The sequence below is a fragment of the Scardinius erythrophthalmus genome (genome assembly GCF_964197995.2).
Source record: "Scardinius erythrophthalmus genome assembly, chromosome: 10".
Taxonomy (NCBI): domain Eukaryota; kingdom Metazoa; phylum Chordata; class Actinopteri; order Cypriniformes; family Leuciscidae; genus Scardinius; species Scardinius erythrophthalmus.
In genome coordinates this window covers 43495149-43520860 of record NC_138230.1, presented here as the reverse complement: position 1 = coordinate 43520860, position 25712 = coordinate 43495149, and the positions used below count along the sequence as shown (strand labels likewise).

General features: G+C 35.8%; 1 protein-coding gene across 2 annotated transcripts in view; it reads left to right on the top strand.

The window, feature by feature from the left end:
• The window catches only part of eif3hb (eukaryotic translation initiation factor 3, subunit H, b), a 79711-nt gene that overhangs the window by 34965 nt on the left and 19034 nt on the right, over positions 1-25712 (top strand). For both annotated transcript variants that reach the window (XM_081376135.1, XM_081376136.1), the window contains 3 exons: positions 11764-11931; positions 16056-16155; positions 19860-20009. In XM_081376135.1, the coding sequence (XP_081232261.1) occupies positions 11764-11931; positions 16056-16155; positions 19860-20009 (418 nt within the window). The remainder of the gene's footprint in view (positions 1-11763; positions 11932-16055; positions 16156-19859; positions 20010-25712) is intronic.

Here is a 25712-nt window from a genome sequence, read left to right as displayed (position 1 = left end):
TGCTTTTGAATGTCTTGAAATATGATTGGAATCACTAAAGTGCAACATGCACAGCACAAATCTGTCATATAAGCTACATAAAGTGATAATGAGAACATTATAATTGTGTGTTTGGGACGTGGCTTTTAATGATGAGACACTTGTTTTTGTAATCAGGCTCTCAAAAATAATATAAAAATATGGATTCAGATTTATCGGCAAATATATCGGTTATCAGCTTTCAAATATAAAGAATTATCGGTTATAGCCAAAATTTGTCATATCGGTGCATCCCTACTATAGATAGATAGATAGATAGATAGATAGATAGATAGATAGATAGATAGATAGATAGATAGATAGATAGATAGATAGATAGATAGATAGATAGATATTAGCGCTTTTCACTATACGGTTTGTTTCAAAGCAGCTTTACAGTGATAAACAGGAAAATAATGATCAGTGATGCAAACAGAATTCAGCTCTGCTGTAAAGCAAACTACAAAAAGACAATCGTGTCATTATTCAGCTAAAGTCAGTTCAGTGTTGATTCAGTTGAGTTCAATAATGAATGTCATTAATTAAGAGGAGTTCATTTTAACTATAAAACAGCTTGTGACTATTTCAGTCTTTCTTCTTTAAAATGTCATGTTTAATTACATGTTTCTTTGTAATGATTTGTGAAACTGTCTATATCAGCAGGGATCAATAGTCTTTATTCGTCATTCAAAAAGACCATTGCTTACTATTTTGAATATCAATCATGATCAATCATCAAAAAAAGGGGTCCGACTAATGCACCAAAAACTTGACGGCCGGCCAACCGTCGGCCTTTAAGAGTATTTGAGTTTTTTTGTAGTTCGTAAGCTGTCCAAGACTTTATTCAAGGCTTTAATAGCTTGTTCTGGGAACTTTCTAGTGATTCCTGGCAATAAAACGCCCTGTTTCTGGGGCCCTCTTGCGTCCACCCAACCCTAGTTTGTGTTCTCCAAGGGTTCTGACTGACTGTTTTTGGCCTTAACATGAGTTGGCTGACTTTAAGGGCCCAAAGTTCTCCAAAGAACCGGGTTTATCGCCACAGGGATCCTCCCTGCCTTCCTCACCACAGGCTATTCACTAGCACTGGAACACTGTGTGCTGTGTGTGATTCACCACATTATTTTTCGTGGGACCCCTTGTGTCATAAAATAGGGCGTCTGACAGAAAGCGGCAACTAAGTGATGGATACGAGCTTCTCGCTGAGGCTCACTTTGGTCGCGCTCGGCTAGACATCAGCTTCAGGTTATCTCTTTAACATCGGGGAATCAGACTTCCGTACAGCCTGGATCTCTCCAGCTCCTATTTTAGGGAAATGCACTATTTTGTATTCCTGTTATGGTTTTGAAAAATGCCAGTTATAAGAACAGTTTATATTTAATGAATCAAAAAATGGCAAGTAAAAAATGTATAAAAAAAAATATTTTCCTTACACTTTGAATACATGTGAGTGTACACAATACACATCTTAAATATTTGTCAAGGTAAAAAAAATTTTTTTATTAAACAAATATCATGAATTTATTGATTCATGGGGAATCACACCACATGACATTTTACAACCCGATTTAACCTTGCCTTGTCATAAAAAAGGGACATTATTTGATATTTTATGCAACTTATGATACCATTTGCTGTTTTATTTTTTTATGCATGGTGCTTTGACCTATGACTTTGATTTGGTTTGCAAACATTTCTAATTTTCAAACTTAAAAATGGTCAGTCAAGAAATTTTCCTAAAATTTTTACATTATTACAAATATTTCTATTTCAAATGAGTGAAATATTACTTTCTATTCATCAAAGTATCACGGTTTCTACAAAAATATGAACCAGCACAACAGTTTTCAACATTGATAATCATAAATGTTTCTGTTATGATGATGAGGAAGGAGAACCCAGGCGCAGACAAAGTACACTAAACACGATTTATTATAGGCAAAAAGGGGAAAATAAAGCCCACAATGGGGTAAAACAAGACAAGACTGAGGATACTAACTAGACTATAAACTTGACAGAAGTCTAGACACTAACTAACAGCAAATACACAAACAGGATCTTCACAGGACTCGTAACGAAGACAGGATACTCACAGGAACTATTTTGCAATGACTCACATGAAATAATAGCACAGGCAAGATTCACAGAGTAACATCACAGCAGTATTCACAATGAACCGACACAGGACAGAAAACACAAGGGGATTAAATAGGGAGAAACTAATGAGGGAAACAGGTGACGGCGATGATACAATAATGATAACAAGATGAGATAACAAGGGGGCAGGGTTACATGACGAGACAACGCAAGCACACAGCCAAACAAATGGCCATGTGCTTACACACAAAACATGGGCCTGTCATGATCCTGCCTCAAGACCAGGGAAAATCAGAGACAAGGCGGCAGAATCATGACAGAACCCCTCCCTTAAGGAGCGGCTTCCAGATGCTCCCCAAGGGAACACTAAACACGTGACATGACGGACTGAGACATGGACACAAACCAACAAAACATGACAAAAACCAACAACGGCAAACATGAATAAACAATAGCAGGGTTGGGGTGAAAAATCAAAAACAACAGACAAGGCAGAGGAGGTGGAGACAACACAGAGTTCATGGGGGAATGTCCAGGGTGGGTGGGTGGGACTGTGGTCTTGGGTGGACAGGACGATGGCTGAGGACGAGGGGTCCGGGCAGACTTGGATGGGGAAACACGAGGAACAGTCTTAGGGGAAACAGACCGGGGTGAAGTGGTGACAGGGGTGTCCGGGGAAACAAACAGAGGTCGGGTGACAGCTGGTACGGGGCTGGACACATTAGCTGGGACAGGGCTGGACACATTAGCTGGGACAGGGCTGGACACATTAGTTGGGACAGGGCTGGACACAGACATCCTCCAGTCTGCTGGGACAGGGCTGGACACATTAGTTGGGACAGGACTGGACACAGACATCCTCCAGTCTGCTGGGACAGGGCTGGACTCATTAGTTGGGACAGGACTGGACACATCTGCTGGGACAGGACTGGACACATCTGCTGGGACAGGACTGGACACATCTGCTGGGACAGGACTGGACACATCTGCTGGGACAGGACTGGACACAATAGTTGGGACAGGACTGGACACATCTGCTGGGACAGGGCTGGACACATTATTAGGAACAGTGCAAGCGGTGGCTGACTTAGGAACAGCGCTCTGGGTGGCTGGCCTCAGATCAACACTGGCTGCAGCTGACTCAGGAACCGGATCTCTTGCAGCTGTGGATTCCGGACTAGAGGACTTGACAGGACAGGCAGGGACATCAAGGATCTTGACAAGAGCGGTAAGATAGTCAGATACGGCTCGAGCAGCTAAGACGACAGGCATTGTCTTAGGGGTAGAAACAGCTTGAAGAATCTCTTTAGCTGCTAAGTCGGCCGCAACTCTCTCAGCAGATCCGGGAATAGCACCTGCAGCAGCGGGCTCCGGGACGGCGCCTGGGACAGCGCTTGCAGCAGTGGGCTCTGGGACGGCGCCTGGGACAACGCTTGCAGCAGTGGGCTCTGGAACAGCGCTTGGGACAGCGCTTGCAGTAGCGGGCTCTGGAACAGCGCTTGGGACAGCGCTTGCAGTAGCGGGCTCTGGAACAGCGCTTGCAGTAGCGGGCTCTGGAACAGCGCTTGCAGTAGCGCTTGCAGTAGCGGGCTCTGGAACAGCGCCTGGGACAGCTAGAGATGAAGAGCGAGAGGCTCCCTTTCTCCTCTTCTTTCTCTTTGAACGCGAAGCCGAATCTGTAGCTGGACTAGCGACCAGTTGGAGATGTTCAGCTGGAACCGCAACAGGAGCAGGGATGGCGTTCTCGGGCAGCGCTGACTCGGTCGAGGAAGACTCAGACGGGGAATCCCAGGAAACTCGTCTCCCTCGTTTACCATGGAGGACAATGGGAGCAGAAGGGGCCTCAGGAGAGGTGGAACCAGCCAGATCACCAAGGGCAACAACGCCCAGGACACGACCCTCTGGGATCACAGGTAGCGAGGCAGATGGTGGAGACCTCGAGGAAGAAGCCCTTATAGAACCCTCTCGATCACCTCCTCTACTGCGGCCTCCACGGATCCCGCGAAACACGACCAACCGAGTCCCTTCAAAAGATTGTCGCTTGAGCTGGGAGGACATACTGTCTGCTGGGTTCTTTCTTGGTCGGTTCATTCTGTTATGATGATGAGGAAGGAGAACCCAGGCGCAGACAAAGTACACTAAACACGATTTATTATAGGCAAAAAGGGGAAAATAAAGCCCACAATGGGGTAAAACAAGACAAGACTGAGGATACTAACTAGACTATAAACTTGACAGAAGTCTAGACACTAACTAACAGCAAATACACAAACAGGATCTTCACAGGACTCGTAACGAAGACAGGATACTCACAGGAACTATTTTGCAATGACTCACATGAAATAATAGCACAGGCAAGATTCACAGAGTAACATCACAGCAGTATTCACAATGAACCGACACAGGACAGAAAACACAAGGGGATTAAATAGGGAGAAACTAATGAGGGAAACAGGTGACGGCGATGATACAATAATGATAACAAGATGAGATAACAAGGGGGCAGGGTTACATGACGAGACAACGCAAGCACACAGCCAAACAAATGGCCATGTGCTTACACACAAAACATGGGCCTGTCATGATCCTGCCTCAAGACCAGGGAAAATCAGAGACAAGGCGGCAGAATCATAACAGTTTCTTGAGCATCAAATCATCATATTAGAGTGATTTCTGAAGGGTCATGTGACACTGAAGACTGGAGTAATGATGCTGAACATTCAGCTTTGATCACAGGAATAAATTACACTTTACAATATATTAAAATAAAACAGTTATATTCATTTTGTAATATTATTTCCCAATATTACTATTTCTACTGATCTACATTGAATCAAGTAAATGCAGCCTTCGTGAGCAGAAGAGACTTATTATAAAAACATAAAAAATATGTTACCAACCCCAGACTTTATGAATTGTTTATGAATTGCATTTTTAATGTATTTTGAATAAATTAATAGGCACATTTGATATGAACCTTCTAGCCTTCCTGCTCATCCCTGCTTTTAATCTATAGCTGTGTATATGCATATTTTTGCATATGCATATATATATATATATATATATATATATATATAAAAATAAAAAAATATATATATATATATTTTTTATTGCATGTCAAACATTTTTTTAATGGTTTTAGTTCGCTATAATAACCCTGGTATAATATTGAATCAAAACAATAAATGTGTGATGTGAAAGAGAAAGGGTTGGAGATGTTGAGCTCCTTTATCTCTCTTTCCTTCTCCATCTCCTCGCTGCTCAGCAGAAATATGATTGACAGGTGGGCGGGGCTTGTGATGTGCTGTACATGATTCCTCTGGTGTAATTAGGAGGCATGGAGTAACGGAGAGAGAGAGATAGAGCGAGCGCTGAAGGGGTTTCGACAGCTTAGTTCAGCCTAGCAGAGAGAAAGGCCTCAGGACATCACGCTATTAAACGCTGGGGACGTATTGACACTGTCTTTGACTTTTACAGGCCTTGACAAGCTTAAGACCTTACACAAACAGCCTGGAATGTCTCTTGATTGATCAAAATTCAATTTATGCTGTATTTTATGAATTATGGAAACCAGTTGCACGCTTGTTTGTTTTATTTGCCCCACTGATTACTCGCTTGTTTGTGTGTTTACATGTGATTGCCTCTGCAGATCGCACAGGTTCTGCTTTAATCACAGCACTGGGCAGGAAAGAGCTCACACTAGAGGGTGCCATTGCTCTACATGCTTTATTATTTTTAACTTTTACTGCTCCACATCCTTGTGTAGATTGGTGCAACATGCAGGTATGACCTCAGCTGTGACATGTCTGCTATTTCCGAATGTTCTCATCAATAGGACAACCATAGTACACAGTCAACACTGAACTGAACGGATGTTGTGACGTTAGCTTGCAGGCTCAAGAAAAAATCCTGTTCACTGAGTTGAATGCGATATCCTTATGGAAACGTATAGTCTTATAGAAATTTCAAGTATGTGAGCCTAATATATAACTTATTTGAACCGCTCATGCGTATATCCATCATGAAAACAAGAAAGCTTGCAGAACAGAGGCTTTTTGAATCTTGAAAGCCCTTGAAAGAGGAGAATGAACATTGCTTATAACATTTCCTTTTGCGTTTTTGCGTTCACATAATGCATTTCAAACGACACGAGGGAGAATAAATGATGGCAGAATTTTTTACGGATCGATATCATATCAGTTGTTGATATTAGAGTTTTTATTTATTTTATGATATCAGGTAATATTGGATATTTAATTGTGCATGCTAACTTTTCTTTTCATTTTACGTTTTTACATTTACCTTTGCCGCCATCTAATGCTCACTTAATAGCCTATCAATAACTCAATAATTGTAATTTTTCACAATATTAATGTTTTTATTGTATTTTTTGATTAAATTAATGCAGCCTTGGTGTATCTTACACTTCTTAAAAAAAAAAAAAAAAACTCCAAATATTATTTTTATTTATTTTTTATTTGTATTGCATTTTATTTTTAATTTATTTGGACTAAATAATATAGAATTTTCCTGTGGCCTAAAATAAAATGAAAATAATATTGATATTGGTCAGAAATGTAATACTGTTGCATTCCTTGAATGTTTTGATTCTGGGTGAATCTTTAATTTGCATGCGTTTGGAGTGCAGAAGTGGGTCTGTCGCAGAGACCTGACAAGCTGTCACTGTCTGAATCTATCTCTCAAGTCTGTGGCACAGGAGCCTTGTGTCAGAAAACAGGGGGAAAGAAATGAAGAACAGGACCAAGAGATGAAGACAGATCAAGAGTGAGACGGAGACTCTCATTAGCACTCCAGGAGCCGGACACATATATTTATTTATTTATCCTGGACATCTGTGGGAAAAAGAGCAACTAGTGCCATCATTACTCATTTGCTAATAATCCTTAGCTATTTATCACCAATTATCATTTAAAATGTTTTATTTTATTGAGGAAAAACAAGTTAATTTTGCACATTCTGAACATTTTATTCAGCCTATAAATGTTTTATTAATAATCATTACTCATTTGCTATTAATCCTTAGCTATTTATCACCAATTATCATTTAAAATGTTCTATTTATTGAGGAAAAACAAGTTAATTTTGCACATTTTGAACATTTTATTCAGCCTATAAATGTTTTATTAATAATCATTACTCATTTGCTAATAATCCTTAGCTATTTATCACCAATTATCATTTAAAATGTTTTATTTTATTGAGGAAAAACAAGTTAATTTTGCACATTCTGAACATTTTATTCAGCCTATAAATGTTTTATTAATATTACTCATTTGCTATTAATCCTTAGCTATTTATCACCAATTATCATTTAAAATGTTCTATTTATTGAGGAAAAACAAGTTAATTTTGCACATTTTGAACATTTTATTCAGCCTATAAATGTTTTATTAATAATCATTACTCATTTGCTAATAATCCTTAGCTATTTATCACCAATTATCATTTAAAATGTTCTATTTTATTGAGGAAAAACATGTTCAGTTTGCACATTTTGCACATTTTATTCAGCCTATAAATGTTTTATTAATAAACTTTGTTAATTTGTTGATGATTATTGAATATTTATCACAAATTATCATTCAGAATGTTCCGTTTAAAATAAAACAGGTTAATTTTGCACATTTTTAACATATTATTCAGCTGATAAGTGTTTAATTAATAATCATTATTTATTTGCTAATAATAATTGATTATTTATTGCTAATTATTATTCAAAATGTTTGTTTTATTGAGAAAAAGACAGATTCATTTTTAACATTTTATTCAGCCAATAAATGTTTTATTAATAATCATTATTCATTTCCTAATAACTAATTATCAATCAAAATGTTCTAAAAAAGAAAAGAAAAGAAAAAACAGGTTAATTTTGCACATTTTAACATTTTATTCAGCCAATAAATCTTGTATTAATCTTAATTCATTTGTTTATAATCATTGAAAATTGATCACTAATTATCTTTGAAAATATTTAACTTCATTGAGGAAAAAACAGATTCATTTTACACATTTTTAACATTTTATTCAGCCAATAAATGTTTTATTAATAATCATTATTCATTTCCTAATAACTAATTATCAATCAAAATGTTCTACTACAAAAAAAAGAGGAAAAACAGATTCATTTTGCACATTTTTAACATTTTATTCAGCCAATAAATATTGTATTAATCTTAATTCATTTGTTTATAATAATGAAGATTTATCACTAAATATCATTAAAAAAAAATTGTATTTTATCGAGGAAAAAATTGTTTCTTGATCTCCAGATTTTGGCATAATGATGCTTTTCATCGGTTTCTAAAATAAAAGTCCTTTCTGCATTCACATCTATCCCAGAATGCCTCTGGTCCCCGTCCCAAATGCCGCTCTTGATGTGTGTTTGTGGCCATGGGGTGTCCCGTTTGACATTTTAAGGTGCTCACGAATGCCACGATGTGCCCTTTTACACTGGACGATTACCCAGCAGGCCATGCTTCAAACAAAGTGTAAACTGGGGTGCCATTTGGGACGGGGCCTATGTGAGCTCTTGAGCCGATTAACACAACGCAGGCCTGTTTTAAATATATATATATGTATCCGCCTTTGAGACATTAGAAACAGTCACATGGTGAGCTGTCAGCTGACTCACGCTGGGTCTGTTCTCTTTCTTCGTTGAGTCATTTCGTTTGAGGTCGTGTTATGGTTACTTTTAAATGACCACAGTTGTAGATGATATAGGAGAAATATAAAACATGTGAAAGAAAGGATTGAAAAGTACATTGGGTTTCCTTTTTGGTTAATTTGGATACAAAATGCATGACTAAAAATGCGATTTTTCAGAAGTGAATCACTATAATAGGGCTTTTCTGTTGGATTGCTAACATGTTTCGAGTGTGTTGAGTGATTGCTTGCCCACGCTAACGTTGAGACTATTATATTCTTGTCTATTTTTTTTCTGTTTGTGAGTTTGCTAGGTGAAAATTGTACGTTTGGTTGCTTGGAGAAAAGCACATTTCTCCACAACAAGCCGCAACGATTCAAGTTCGAGCAAAAGCCACTCCGCTCGCAGTTCTGACCTTTGGGTGAAGGAGGGTGACGCTGATGTTGTGCTGTTTAATTTCACTCTTCTCTGTTTTTAGTAGCGCTCACTTTAACATTAGCGTTCAGAGACGGAGGCGTCTACAGCATCTGCTTGTTTTTCTGTTTCTAAACCACAACATTTGAAGTGTCCACAGAAGAAGTCAGAAAGTTAAGGAGGTCTCGGATCGTGCAAAAAAGAAAAATCCGGTGGGTTTGGCCTCGTTTTATATATATATTTTTTTAGAGTGTTGTTTTTTTCCGTATGAAAATCCATTTAATTACAGGATGCCATCAGCTAGACTCTCATTATCTTGTTTTTTGTGTTGTTGTTTCAAGTGTTTTAGGGGGTTTGGGTTTGTGCATTTTACGTCGTTTTTTTATTCTCATGCAACTCATTTGTCCTTGCAGAATCTGGTTTGGCCGAGCGCTGGAATGCACGCTGCGTTTTGAAGTATCCAGCCGTTTGTTTGGGTCCCTCTTCTCACACACATTTCCTCTCAGAGATGTGCTCGCCCCAAAGGATCAACCATTTGATTACTTTAATTCTTTCTGTTGCCTTCCGTCCTACGGCTAGTCTTCGTATCGCAGATGTTTTCTCACGAGAGAGAGGAGCGCTTCTTATTGAATGCGTCTTACGAGACTCTCGGGCTCTTGTAATAAAACGAAGACCCTTGTTGTGCTCGTCCTTGACGTTAATAATCATGCTATCTCCCTTTTGCATTCGGGATGAAACCGAATGGCCTTTGGATTGTCAGAGGGAGTGTTTCAGGACTCTTGGCACACGAGATGGAAAGTGTTGTCCGGCTCAGCCGAGGAGTGACTGTGTCTGTGTTTGTACAGTTATCGCTATCTGGAGTCGTTGGCTGTCTTTGGCTGGAAGTTTCCAGGGTTGACGGGAATCCCAGCGCTCCATAAATGCACAAATGCACATTTATGTTGTACTTATCAACATTTTTATCATGTCTTCTTAGACCTGCACCACATGCCCTTTACGAGAGTGTTTCAAGACTTGTCAATAGCTTAATTTTACTAACATTAAAGCACATGCTCTTTTACACACACATACGTTGTATACGGTGCATGCATGACTTTACACTTTTGTTTGGGAGAAATAGTACAAAGTTTATTATCAGTTCACTAAGAAGTTTTTCATGCATTTGCTAGAACAGAAAAATATGCGTTTTCACATGTTTCTGAAGCACAGAACTTGAGCGGGCTGATATTTAATCATTTGTGGATTTAAATAAGATTACCTTTGTTTGTCCTTACTTATCCTAACGTAATCTTAAAATCCTTCTGAATATGAAGACATCCAAATATTAATGTGTTAAATTGTGAATATGGATTTTAAAAGAATAGTTTAAGAGGATATCGACAGAGCTTTTTTCCAATATTTACCATGGTCTGGCACCGAAGCTAAAATTCACTTAATTTATTTAATTTCTGAAATTCATTTCTGACAATATTTATACTTATATAGAATAGAATGTTTTTTATTGTAATTTTGTTTCTCAGATAAACTTGTCTTTAAGCATGCTTAATGACAATATTAATAATGTCATTATCAGTAGTTATTACAGTAATTTAATAATGATATATATAATTTAAATAATTATTAATTACATATATATATATATATATATAATTTAAATGTATATATATAATTTAAATAATTATTAATTACACATATATATAATTTAAATATATAATTTAAATAATTATTATATATATATATAATTTAAATAATTATTAATTACATATATATTATTTAAATATATATATATATAATTTAAATAATTATTAATTACACACATATATATATATAATTAAAATATATATATAATTTAAATAATTATTAATTATATATATATATAATTTAAATAATTATTAATTACATATATATATTATTTAAATATATATATGATTTAAATAATTATTAATTACATATATATAATTTAAATATATATATATATAATTTAAATAATTATTAATTACATATATATATATAACGAATATATATATATATATAATTAATTTTAGTTATATGTATATTTATATAATTATACAATAATTCATTTTAATTATTGGTTATTATTATTATTATTATTATTATTATTATTATTATTATTATCTCGTTTTACTTGGAAACAAAGATATCAATTAAGAATAATATTAGAATTTTTTGCACTGCAATAACCATAAACTTGTCTTTGCATTCTTTTTTTTAGTGATGCATTCATAATTAAGTATTCTTATTTATTCTTTATTTTAATGTTCTAGTATTTTTTTTTTTTTGCATAATGATTTTCATATTCACAGCAATTGCATATTGGGGCAAAATATCCTAATCTTCTATTAGACAATATTGTTATTCACAGCTAAAAACCCACATTGGTGGAATATCGTTCCCCAGACCGGGGCGAATCCCGACCCTTAACGGCTCGATAACTGACAGTGAACCGTGATTTCATCCGTGAGAGTTTCCTCTCAGGGTCTGCATGTTCTTCATCCTCAGAATGATACTCAAGCCTTCTCTCACCCGTATGTTTGCTGTGTCTTCTCCTGTAGTTCAGTATCAGATGGAGATGATGAGGAGCTTGCGTCACGTGAACATCGATCATCTTCACGTGGGTTGGTACCAGTCCACCTTCTACGGGTCTTTCGTGAGCCGGGCTCTCCTGGACTCTCAGTTCAGTTACCAGCACGCCATCGAGGAGTCCGTCGTGCTCATATACGGTACGCCTCTCCTCTGTCACTCAGCATGCGCTCATACTCTACAACCAGTTCCCAATTTATCAAATAATTTTTTTTTATTTTTTTTTTTTTTGCAAGGGCAACATTGATCAAAAGTGACAGTAAAGAATTTTGTTTTGTTGCAAAAAAATTGTATTTCAAATTAATGCTGTTCTTTTGAACCTTCTATTTATCAAAGAATCCTGGGGGAAAAATGGTCCACAAAAATATGAAGCATTTATTAACATTGATAATAATCAGAAATGTTTCTTGAGCATCAAATCATCATATTAGAATGATTTCTGAAGGATCATGTGACACTGAAGACTGGAGTAATGATGCTGGAAGATATTTCACAATATATCACAATATATTTTTTTATCAAATAAATGTGTGTGTTTATATATATATATATATATATATACATACATACAAAACATATATCAGAATAAAACTAAAACATTTTCTGAAAATGCTGGAGATGTTTTAACCATTTAAAGTCAATTTGGACCATCCATCCATCATTCTGTCTATCGTTCTATCTATCTATACATGTTCTATCTATTTTTCTATCTATCTTTCTATCTAACACACACACACACACACACACACACACACACACACACACACACACACACACACACACACACACTTCTTTCCTACTGCACTGCCTCTCTCTCTCTCTTTCTCTCTCCCTCTCTCTCTCCCTCCCTCTCTCCCTCTCTCTCTCTCTCTCTCTCTCTCTCTCTCTCTCCCTCTCCCTCTCTCTCTCTCTCTCTCTCTCTCTCTCTCCCTCTCTCTCTCCCTCTCTCTCTGTGGACCGCGTTCCTCTTGTGTAAACAGAGGCTGGTGTGTGTATCAGCCTCGTCTAGACAGGGTTTCCTCCCCGTGTTTATTTAGCCTGCTATCGCAGAGCTGATGTGTGTCTTCAGGAGTGGATTCAGGACCCGGACACCCGGATCCTCCGGCACAGACCACACCAATCCCAGGAACCGTCAGACCAGCTGCTTTTACAATTCAATTCATGTCCTTTAATTGTCATTGCATCTATTATACAATGAAATAAATGATCAAACCTTACGGTGCATCCACACATGACAAACAACAATAATTAAGACTACATAAATTTAACACACTACAATACAGAAACTTGGCAGTTTCATGTAAAGATATCGCACATTGTTCTCACAAAGTGACCCTAACTGTAATTTACATGTATGCATTTGGCAGACTCTTTTTACCCACATTTTTCATTCTTATCAGTTCTTGCTTCTTCCCTAGGAATCGAACCCTGAGCTTGACGTTGCAAGCGCTGACAGGAAAGCTGTGATTATTCTGTGACTATTCAAGGTGTAATCAAAAGTTCAGATCCGTTTCCCTCAAACTCACACAAACAAAACTTGCATTCGCCCTCCTCACTGAAACCATCTCAGATTACACTCGGATTGAAAGGAGACGTAAACACAGAACTTTAACTGTTCTCCGCAGCGCTCGTGGTCGTGGTCCACGCTGTCTGTAAGTTTCCTCAGACTTCGCCAGATGTGGATCCCGATCAGAGTGTTTGTTCAGCTCCTCCTCGTGGTTTCAGGCCGGCGCTCCTCACTAAAAATATATCAGACACCTCTCAGCTGCCAGAAACCCCACCCGGCCCCGAGAGCGAGGGCACCAACAATGAGAGCATTCAGAGAGCCGGCGTTCATGTGTTCTTCAGGCTCTCTGACACAAGTGGGTGGATTAAAAAGAAAAAAACAGAAGCTAAATACAAATGGACATTTAGTGGGGTTGAGGCCACTAGTGAAATGTTTTTTTTTTTTATATATATATATATATATATATATTGGGGTTATTTCTGATTTATTACTGAAGGTTTCATCACAAATTAAGTCATTCACTGTCATTCATAATTCAATTCCATTTCTTATTCTTATATGTGACCCTGGACCACAAAACCAGTCACATGGGTCAATGTTTTGAAATTGAGATAAGCTTTCCATTGATGTATTTGTTAGGATAGGACAATATTTGGTCGAGATATTATTAGAGAATCTGGAATCTGAGGGTGCAAAAAATCGAAACATTGAGAAAATCTCCTTTAAAGTTGTGCATTTATGTTGGCGATTGTCCTGCATTCACTCACAGAAATACATGTTTTATATATTTACGGTAGGAAATTTACAATATATCTTCATGGAACATGATCTTTACTGAATATCCTAATGATTTTTGGTATAAAAGAAAAATCGATAATTTTGACCCATACAATGTATTGTTGGCTATTGCCACAGATAAACCAGTGCGACTTGAGACTGGTGACGTGATCCAGGGTCATATATTCATTTTCATTTATTATTATTAATTAGTGCTGGGCATCAATCAATCACGATTAATCACATCCAAAATAAAAGTTTGTGTTTACATAATATATGTGTGTGTACTCTGTATAATTATTTTGTATATATAAATACACACACATACATGTATATATTTAAGAAATGTTTGCATGTGTTATATATATATATATATATATATATATATATATATATATATATATATATATATATATATATACATACACAATTTATATATATATATAATTTGTTATATATAAATATTTCATATATATATAAAAAAAAATCTTGAATGTATTTAATTTGAATTAGCTTTATTTAACTGGGAGAGAAGACTCTCTTAAGAGATTAAAATCTGTTTTACTGTAGTGTCCTGGCCAAGATAGGCAGCCAAGTTTGCATATATATTTACATCAATTATACATCAAAGTTACGACATTAAAAAAACAAACAAACAAACAAAAAACATACATGCATGTGTGCGTATTTATAAATACAAAATAACGATACAGTGCACACACACTTTTATTTTGTAAACACAAACTTTTATTTTGGATGCGATTAATCGCGATTAGTCGTTGCATAGCACTATTATTAATATTATACAATATGAAATTGAGAAAACATGCTGAAAGTGTTTATTGAAAGAACCAAACACGTTAATTAAAGGACATTACTGAAAATGCTTCTGTTTATTAATGTTTGTCTATTTATTTCATTTCATTTCAAATGATATGTAAGGAATTCTTAGACATAGTTTTTAGGAAATATTATGGCTTTATGCTTTATTTCATGTTAGTAATGGGTCGATGTTGAAGTAATCAAACACGTTAATTAGAGGAAGTCGTTCAAAAGTCCACTAGTGAACCATTCTGTTTGTGCCCTTTCTAAACGAACATTTATTTAGTTATTTAGTTAGTTAGTGGAAATAAACAAACCTGTTAATTAGAGGGAGTGTCCACATATGATGGGATTTGTGGGAATGACAGTGAAGCGATGCTAGGTCACATGATAATGACAACATGGAGTATATATACGTCTGGATTAAATTCATACTACATACATTCATATTATACTTTTTAGCAGTCGTGAAGTAATTACTTATTCGAAATAAGCACGTACTCGAGAGAATATGACACTCAGATTTACTTCAGATCCATTCTCATTATGCTCTTCTGCGTTGTGTAATCTGTTATTGCAGAAATATTGTGTATGGCGCTCAGAAGTGGAGCATTAATACATCCTCAAACCTGATATTGATTCATTCCTCATTCCTCATTCCTCACCTTTTCAACAGGTTCTTGAAGAAGACCAGCTCTGTGTGTCTGACAGATCTTGAGATCTCCTTGAGTTCGCTTTAGTTCTTGTGCAATTGTTAAGGACGTTTCAAGACCGTGTGAAAAGACAGACAATGTCTAAATGCATTTCATATCAGAACGGAATCGCTCTATAAATCCTGTCTTTGTATAGCAGATAACAGGTAGAGCTGACTGCCAATCTTTTGCCCATCTTCTATATTAATAAAGCCTTTTTTGACTCAAAATGTCAGGCTTCTGCCAGTGGATTAAGTCTCCTGGTAGATTAACATCTCCTGCATCTGTTCAAACTTTAAATCTTCAGTTTGACCTTTCATGCGGTTGTTTAACAGCCTTTATTGCTATTAGTTTTTTTGGTCTTGCCAGAGATGTGTATTGTATCTGAAGCTTAGACAAGCACCCTGTGACACCCTGTGTTCAGAAAAGTCTTCCATGTTTTGTGTCTGGTTCTCTTCCTCTGTAGATCCTCTGAAGACGGCCCAGGGTTCGTTGTGTCTGAAAGCGTACAGGTTAACCCCCAAACTCATGGAGATCTGTAAAGAGAAGGACTTCTCAGCAGAAGGGTAAGCCTGAAGTTAATGCAGGTGGACTAATATATCAAAAGTAGAAATTTATTTTAGGAAAATCAACATATATTAATTATATTATATTATATTATATTATATTATATTATATTATATTATATTATATTATATTATATTATATTATATTATATTATATTATATTATGTAATGTTATATTATATTATATCCAAAATGTTTTATATTATTATATTTTATTTTTAGTTTATTATATTATGTTATGTTTTATTTATTATATAATATTTTTGGTTATGTTTTATTATATATTCTTCCTAAATTTATTTCTAAATGTGTTGTAGTTTTTCTTTTGTTAAAGATACATATATATATATTTATTTATTTATTTATTGGGGTTGCCCAATTTCAAAATTGATTATTATATTATATTATATTATATTATATTATATTATATTATATTATATTATATTATATTATATTATATTATATTATATTATATTATATTAGTTTATATTAGTTTATATTATATTAGTTTATATTAGTTTATATTATATTATATTAGTTTATATTATATTATAATAGTTTATATTATATTAGTTTATTTGTTATTATATATTCTTCATAAATTTTATTCTAAATGTGTTATAGTTTTTCTTTTATTTGTTATAAGATGTCATTCATATATATATGTATATATATATTTGTTATAAGATGTCATTCATATATATATATATATATATATATATATATATATATATATATATATATATATATATATATATATATATATATATATATATTGTATTGGGCCCTGCCTAGTTTCAAAATTTATATAATATATTTTGTTGTATTATATTATATAGTACGTTGTATTATATTTTAATATTATATAATCTTCATACATTTATTTATAAATATGTCATATAGCTTTTATTTTATTTGTTAAAGCTATTATATATTGTTGCCGACAAAACCTAGAATATTTGGTATTGGGGGATTATGGATTGGCTGAGAATCTGGATAAAGGGTAGATTGGTCAGAAACGCCTGACACACACACACACACACACACACACACACACACACACACACACACACACACACACACACACACACTCGCATTGCTTTGTTGACTTCATCCTCCTTTCAGAAAGTGCCTTTGAAATCAGTCGACTAATCAGCCTCGAGAGCTCGTCTAATGGAGCGATTAGTGATGGAGAAGAGTTGAAATCATCCACTCATTTAATTAGAGTGATCAGTTCATTACAGGAGTCCCGACCACAAGCAGACCCTAATGAGCGACAGAAAACAAGCTAGCGATGTGAGTTTTTGTCTTTATACCCAAAGAGCAACAGGATTTTGATTTGATTTATTAGACTAAATAATAGTGAAAAATTAACGCATTTGTCAAGGATAACACAAAGTTTAAACAAAACTTATTTCCATTGTGGATGTAAAGCACAACTTCACTCCTAGAGACATAACATACTGTTATACTTACAACACTACAATAAGAACACACATTTCCAAAATATACATCACAATTAAACATCCACCCAAAAACATTCATACAAATGAATCACTAAAACAACTTATCTAATAGCCAACTTTTAACTTTCATACTAAAACCAAACAAATTTGACATACTCTTTACATCTAGAGGCAACTCTATCCATTCATGGGCACAAGTATTCAAAAGACCTTCGACTGTACATTGTTTTGAAACGACATAATGTAATATCCATTAGACTTTGCTTAGTATTATAACAGAGTTTCTCACTTTCCCTAGAAAAATACACGAAGAGTTCAGATGCAAAAGCCTCTTACGTGCCATCTGAAATTTTCTTCTAGAATGATCATTTTTATCAAGCTCGTATATTTAAGTTCAATAATTTCACTTAAATGGCAATGCAAATGACCTATTAATTGTCATTTAAGTGAAATTACTGTACTTAAATATACAAGCTTTATAAAAATGATCATTCTAGAAGAAAATTTCAGATGGCACTTAGAGGCTTTTGCATCTGAACTCTTAAATATGAAGGAGCTCTTTTATTAATTATCTTGTGTACCATCTTTAATTTAAAGTGCACAACTCTGCTTTCTATATAGGTAACCAGTTAAGATGTCTAAAATGGGAGGCATTAACATGTGTAAAACTATTAAAACCTAAAACCAACCGTATCAGTTTATTTTGAGATCTCTGTAACTTAACCAGCCATAAACGAGACAAATCGGACATCCAAGAAATGCATGCTGTTGCAAGTATTTTTTTATTTTGCCTATCCAAAAAACGAACACATCTGGCGTCCTAGCATTAACCTTCCCTAACATTTTCATAGCCATACTTGTACCACTTAAATCATTCTCCCACAGGACATTTTGTCCCACTTTGAAATCTCATTGGCCATAACCTGGTCCTTCTGATTCTGACTCTATTATGTCAAATCGCACAGCCGTTTCACTTTCAATACGGACTGACAATAACACTGGATACTTGACGTATTGTGCGTAGTAAGTGTGTGACAGCAAACAAAAAAATTTACCTTGATTTTTAGTTTTAATTTTTGGTTCTTTTTTTTATACTGCAAGAGAAAAAACAATCCTTTTTTAACATCAAACAGTCGTTTAGTTAACAAAATATGTCTGTCTTTAAAAAAAAATCTACTAATATTGCTTCTACACACTGCAGATTATAATATGGCCCCCAGAATATTTAGTTTGTATGCATATCTGAACATGCAATGTATCAAAAGAAAGAATAGAGCCTCTGCTTTTAAACCAAAACTTCATGCATTCTTTTTTATCAACACTTGAATGGGGATAAGTTTCATAAAAAAGCAACAATTTGAGCAAAATGCTGAGAAAATTGAGTTATTTCAAAGACTAATGTGCAAAAGCAATGCTTTTATCGCTTGTTTCTGCTCCTTTTTTCCCTGTGTTTTGATCCGGAGAGTCTGTGCTCTTTCAGAAGATGCGTAATAGCGCCACCTACCGTATAACAGTGAAAACACGGAAAGCTGATTAAGTCACTGGCGGGGAAAGAGTTAATATAAATAGACTGTAAAAAAAAGATGGACGACACCAAGATCAAGGTCCTGCCCTCACTCACACACACACACGCTCCCGCAGAAACGCAGAACAACTCATTTTGTCGGTGCGAAATAAACAGTTATGGACATGTGGAAATTAAAGCTCCAGTCTCCTCCCGAAAATCCCCCCAAAAAGTCCGTTGGTGCCTCACTGACTTCGTTTAGATTACCTGTCAATCACAGCTGTCAATCATGACGTCACATTCCCGTTTTTATAGCATCAGATAACTAACCAAGACCAAACTTATTTCAAAAGACGAACTCTTAAACTTACATCAGCGTGATAAAAACTACATAACATGACAGAAAACATCTTTGGAAAAAAGTGTAATTTGATTGTTTAGTTTCCATCGTGTTCATTAGACCTCATGGAGAGGGCGGGGTTTATGAGTTATGAGCTGTAGATGTGTGTGCAACATCAAATATATCCATATTGTCCATTCTAGAGGAGAAACTCTGAGTTACGCTCCACACGTGCAGCGGTTAAAAAACACTGTGTTCGTTTGGAACATTTGCATCCCGAACCAAAAGACCCGTATGTACGGTGTTACCAAAAACGTGATGTCGAATCTTGGCTTCCAGATTCTGATGCTTGTCCATGTCGATCTGTTGTGTGTGTGTGTGTGTGTGTGTCCAGGCTGAAGAAAGCTAGCGTGGGGTTCGAGAAGATGTTCGAGGAGGTGCCGATTGTCATCAAGAACTCTCATCTCATCAGCGTTCTCCTGTGGGAACTGGAGGACAAATCCACTGCATCTGATAAACATGAGCTCCTCAACCTCTCCAGCAGGTCTGAACACACACACACACACACACACACACACACACACACTGCAGCTGATAAACACGAGCTCCTCAACCTCTCCAGCAGGTCTGAACACACACACACACACACACACACACACACACACACACACACACACACACACACACACACACACACACACACACACACACTGCAGCTGATAAACACGAGCTCCTCAACCTCTCCAGCAGGTCTGAACATACACACACACACACACACACACACACACACACACACACACACACACACACACTGCAGCTGATAAACACGAGCTCCTCAACCTCTCCAGCAGGTCTGAACACACACACACACACACACACACACACACACACACACACACACACACACACACACACACACACACACACACACACACACACACACACACACACACACTGCAGCTGATAAACACGAGCTCCTCAACCTCTCCAGCAGGTCTGAACATACACACACACACACACACACACACACACACACACACTGCAGCTGATAAACACGAGCTCCTCAACCTCCCCAGCAGGTCTGAACACACACACACACACACACACACACACACACACACACACACACACACACTGCAGCTGATAAACACGAGCTCCTCAACCTCTCCAGCAGGTCTGAACACACACACACACACACACACACACACACACACACACACACACACACACACACACACACACACATTAATCTAAGCCCAGTATCAGTTCCACATGTGTAAATGTGAGATGATTCTCGCTCTCATCATCAGTAACTCTTCTCTGATGAGCTGATCAGAGGTCAGTGTCGTCCAGCGGATGTTCACTCCAGACCGTCTAAATAAAAGGCTTTTGTGAATCTGTGCGAGGCTCTTTACCTCTTGAACATTCAGATGTGACAGTTCACAAGCAGCTTTACTCTTGACTCTGACAGAAGCCAGACATCTCGTACCTTTATCTGACACAGCAAATGTGGAGATGAATTTAAAGACACGATTTCCAGGGAGGGTTTTACTGAGCGCTGAACTCATCTCTTTATATGAGCCATCGCCACTGCCACCGAAACATCACGTCTGCAGCTCAGCTCTGCCTTCAGCAATCACAGATCCAACATCCGCACATCCGCTTAGTTTTAGCAATGCTCCTGAGTTTAGGAATAATCCACAGGTCTCAGTTCGTGTCTGTGAGGACTTTTGTGATAGATATCCGCAATAAAATAGAATTTCAGAAGTTTAATTTTACATTTTTTTGTGTGTGTGTATGTACATTACCATTCTAATAGTTTGGGGGTCAGTAAGATGTATATATATATATTTATTTATTTATTTATTTTAAATAAATTCGTAATTTTCTTTTCATCAAATAATCCACAGACATATGAAGCAGCACGACTGTTTTCAACACTGATAATAATCATAAATGTTTCTTGAGCATCAAATCATCATATTAGAATGATTTCTGAAGGATCATGTGACACTGAAGACTGGAGTAATGATGCTGAAAATATATTAAAAATGGAATATATTAAAATCACAGTAAACCAATGGTGACATCCAACCAGTGCTATACATATGAATATGTATAACCAATGTGTATAACCAATACATACTATTATAGTTTTTATTAATATTTGAATGTTTTTATTTGTACTTTTTCCATTTTCATTTTTTAAAAATATTTCTATATAGTTTTATTAATTCTTAGTTATTTTAGTGCATCAAGTTAAACTAAATGAAAATGATAAATAGCAAGTAGCTGAAATAAAATAAGTTTATTCTTTATATTTTATTTTATTTCAGTTAACTTTAATTTAACTTCATGCAACAAAAATGTTTTTATTTTTATAGTTTTAGTTGACTCTAATATCAAATGCATCAAATGAGTGGCTCTTGTTCAGTTGTGTGGCATCCCTTTTAATTATATATATTGACATTTACAATAAATATAAATAATGATTGTACAAACTTGACCCTGAAAGCGATGTTTGGTGTCTCGTTTTAACCGTTCTGGAAGTGTTTGAAGACCCTGCTCTTCTGCCTCTTGGTGTTTTATGGGTTTGATGATGTTTGGTTTGAGGATTCTGGAGTAAATAGATAAGCCCTGATTTACATAGATCATAATAAAGTTGATTCAGCATGAGCACGAGGTCAGTCGCTAAAACAGGCACACTGAAAAAAACAAGTAAAACTAAGTAAACAACTACGTTTTTGCACAAATATTTTTTATGTAAATTTCACACGCATATTTTTTTTCATTTCTCATATGGAATTAAGTAACCTCTACTTAACTAAGTTAAGTGAAAGTAACAGAAAATAGGCAAGGCAAGTTTATTTCTATAGCACATTTCATACACTATGGCAATTCAAAGTGCTTAACAAAGAAAGGAATACAAATAATCAAAATAAAAGCAAGGAAAATTCAAACAGTTATTCAAAATGCTTTACATGGAAAGGAATTATAATAATCGCACTATAGCAATTCATAGAGCTTTGCATAGAAAATAGACACAAAATAAAAGCAGGGGAAATTAAAACAGTTATAAAAGGAATTAAAATAGAAAAATGATACAGTTATAAAATGAATTAGAGTAAAATGAATTAAAATAGTAAATAAACCTCTCATCTGGCAAAACATTGACTGTCAAAATAAGTAATTTTAACTTGTCTAGGTTGAGTAACATCTATTTAGCTGAAGATTCCTTTCCAATTCATTTCACTCAAACAATATAACATTGAATTAAACCACACTTTTTAAGTATATGCAGAAACATCTGAGTAATTAATACAATAGATATTGTGTGAGAAACCATATCTACATATCAAGAGTTACACATCACATGAACACAGAGACCTCAATACTTGGTACACAATACACACTGACGGTAACATTTGATGGATCGTTGTTGTGTGTGAATGTGTCATTTTGAGTAGAAAATGAACTCCAAATGTCACAAAAATGGCAAGTTATTAATCCTAACAACAAAAGCAATGATAAAACAGTGTAAATACAGCTGGGAAAAAGTGGAAAATCAACCTCATTAATCATTCAAGGCCCAGTGCATGATGGGAACACCAGTATCAGAAAAGCTGAGTAATTTTACTTAATTTTATAACGTTGATATTTGCGCTTTCATTTCTACATGCTTGAATTGAGTACTGATACAGAATTTACTTACTTTTTCATGTAAATTGCATAGTTTTTTTCTGTAGTATTTACTTCACCACAAAATCATTTTTATCAGTGCAGTCAGTTTGGGAATAATAGTCTTAAAAAACTCTAAATTAGCTTAATTAATAAAATGACAGATATAATCAAATCCACTTTTTGTTGGTAGACACAGACGACACTATTTAATATTCTGTGTTCTGCATTGATTCTGTATGGATTTGAATGTAATTTTTAGTAATGCTTGTGTCATATTTTGCTCTTTTCTGTATGAAATAGTAAAACACAACATCGAGAACTAGATATTATTAATATATGAGCGCTTTGAAGAGGAGCCGGCTCACTTATGAATGATCGTTCTCTATAAATCATTGTGCTGGTCAATTTTCCTCCTCAATTCCCCTGTTTGTCATCAGTGATCTCGCAGATGAGACGATACATCAGACGCTATCAATATTTCACACACTTTTATTATTTCATTTCTTTTCCACTCTCATTCTTTTCTTCATTTGAGTTCACTCGCCATGCGCAGCTTGTAAGATCCGTGGGGAAGTTTCCAATTATCGGTTTAATCCATTCATTATTTTCGGAGCATCTGTGATGGAGATGACGGTGTTTGGGACGGAAACATTCATTTTTACCGCCGCTTCTTGAGTTGTCGAAGGTCCGAGACGGGTGTGAAGGTCTCTCTCAGATGACTAGAAAGGGAATTTTATCATTTTAATTTGTCTCTTTTAATTCGGCCTGCCAGATTTGGGTTTTCGCAGATGTTTCGTCGCCCTGCTGAGGACGAGATATAATACATTCATAATTACCAGAGGCGCGTTCACTCAGATGACAAATAACATCAACATGCATGTTTTTTTAGCATTCAGGATGTTAGATTAAAGTGTGTGAATGTACAGTATAAGGGAAAGAGTGTATTTTAGATGATACAGCTTAACTTAATATAAAGAAAGAATATAAAGACCTAATAATTTTTTATCATTATGATTTTTTTTATTATTATTGTATTATTTTTATTTTATTTTAAAGAAGGGCTAGGTTCCATAAAAATAATGTTAACTGTTTATTTATTTTTTATTTTATTTCTTATTTAATTTAATTTAATTTAATTTTATTTAAATTTTAGTTTATTTTATTTTTTATTTTATTTTATTTAAATTTTATTAAATTTATCAATTAAATAATTTATTTATTATTATTTTTTTTTTTAATTGCAGTACATTTTCATGATTCAGCCCTAACTGTATCTTTTACTAATAAAATAATTTTGTATTGTTCTTATCTGCTGTCAGTCAACAACCCTCATGCCTTTATATGTTTATATCCTCAGATCTTTTTTTCTTTCCCTTTAATCAGTAAACCAGAAGAATTTCTTGCGATTCTTTCTTCAGTTTTTTTTCTTTTCTTTTAATCTCTCGCCTGTCTGTCGCATGGTGTCTCTCTCTCTCTCTCTCTCTCTCTCTCTGGACATGATTTGTTCTCTTTAAACACCAGAATAGCAGAAACACTCTCAGACAAGGCGGATTTATCTGTGGCTTTTCTGTTTCGTTATTTTTCCTGATTTCTTTTTCTGTCTTTCTCTCCCTCCCTCCGGGTCGGGTTCTCCACATCTGTTTAAGTTATCTCTCTTCTCAGTCTGGCGTTTCCATAGAAACCAAAGCAAACACTGAACCACTGCAGTCTCACTAACACAATACCTCTCTTTCTTCTCTCTCTCTCTCTCTCTCTAACCCCCCCCCCCCCCCTCTCTCTCTCTAACCCCCCCCCTCTCTCTCTCTCTCTCTCTCTCTAACCCCCCCCCTCTCCATCCCCCCCCCCCCTCTTCTGGGGGGTGAAATCAAAGTGCATTTTTTCTTCTTAGCTGAATAAAAAAAGAATTATGAGTTTTACAGTGTTTTGGCGCAGACTTGAGGAGGGTGTGTGAGAATCTGTAAGTCTGAGCTCAACACTTTTATTATTTTCTCCTCTACCTTCTTCTCGTGTTCTTGGCACCCTGGCAGTGTGTGTGTTTGTGTGTGTAACGGGGGAATGTCTTTAGTTACCACAGTGATTTAGACGGTTATATATCTTTGCTGCTACACAAAGCTGAAAATAAAATCATCCCCCTTGGGTCGTGTCGAATCCATCACGGCTGTCAATGCACTGGTGTTAGACTTCATCTGTGCTGAATGTGGCTCCCAGAACCACTAAACTCCATGATCCGCTATCCCAGAGTGCTTTGCTGGACTTCATTTACTCTCCTCAATGATCTGAATCTGTTTGGCCTTAAGCCTCCCTTTAATTGTCCAGGAATGAGAGCGAGTTTCCTCCGCATAAATCCGAGCAGTCGTCGCTCTGGTTGACTCCAGTAACTCTCGCTCTTGTTTCTGTGAGTGTTCATCCTAACCAGACATGAAGCCAGAAAGCCGGGAGCGATAAAAGCCTTCTCTTTCTTTAATGCCTGTGTCGTTGTGCTCTCCAGCTTATTTTGTTAGTCACTTGGTCTCTATTCACCCGTGTGACTTGGTTTCTCCTGTGACACACAACGAGATATTGCGAG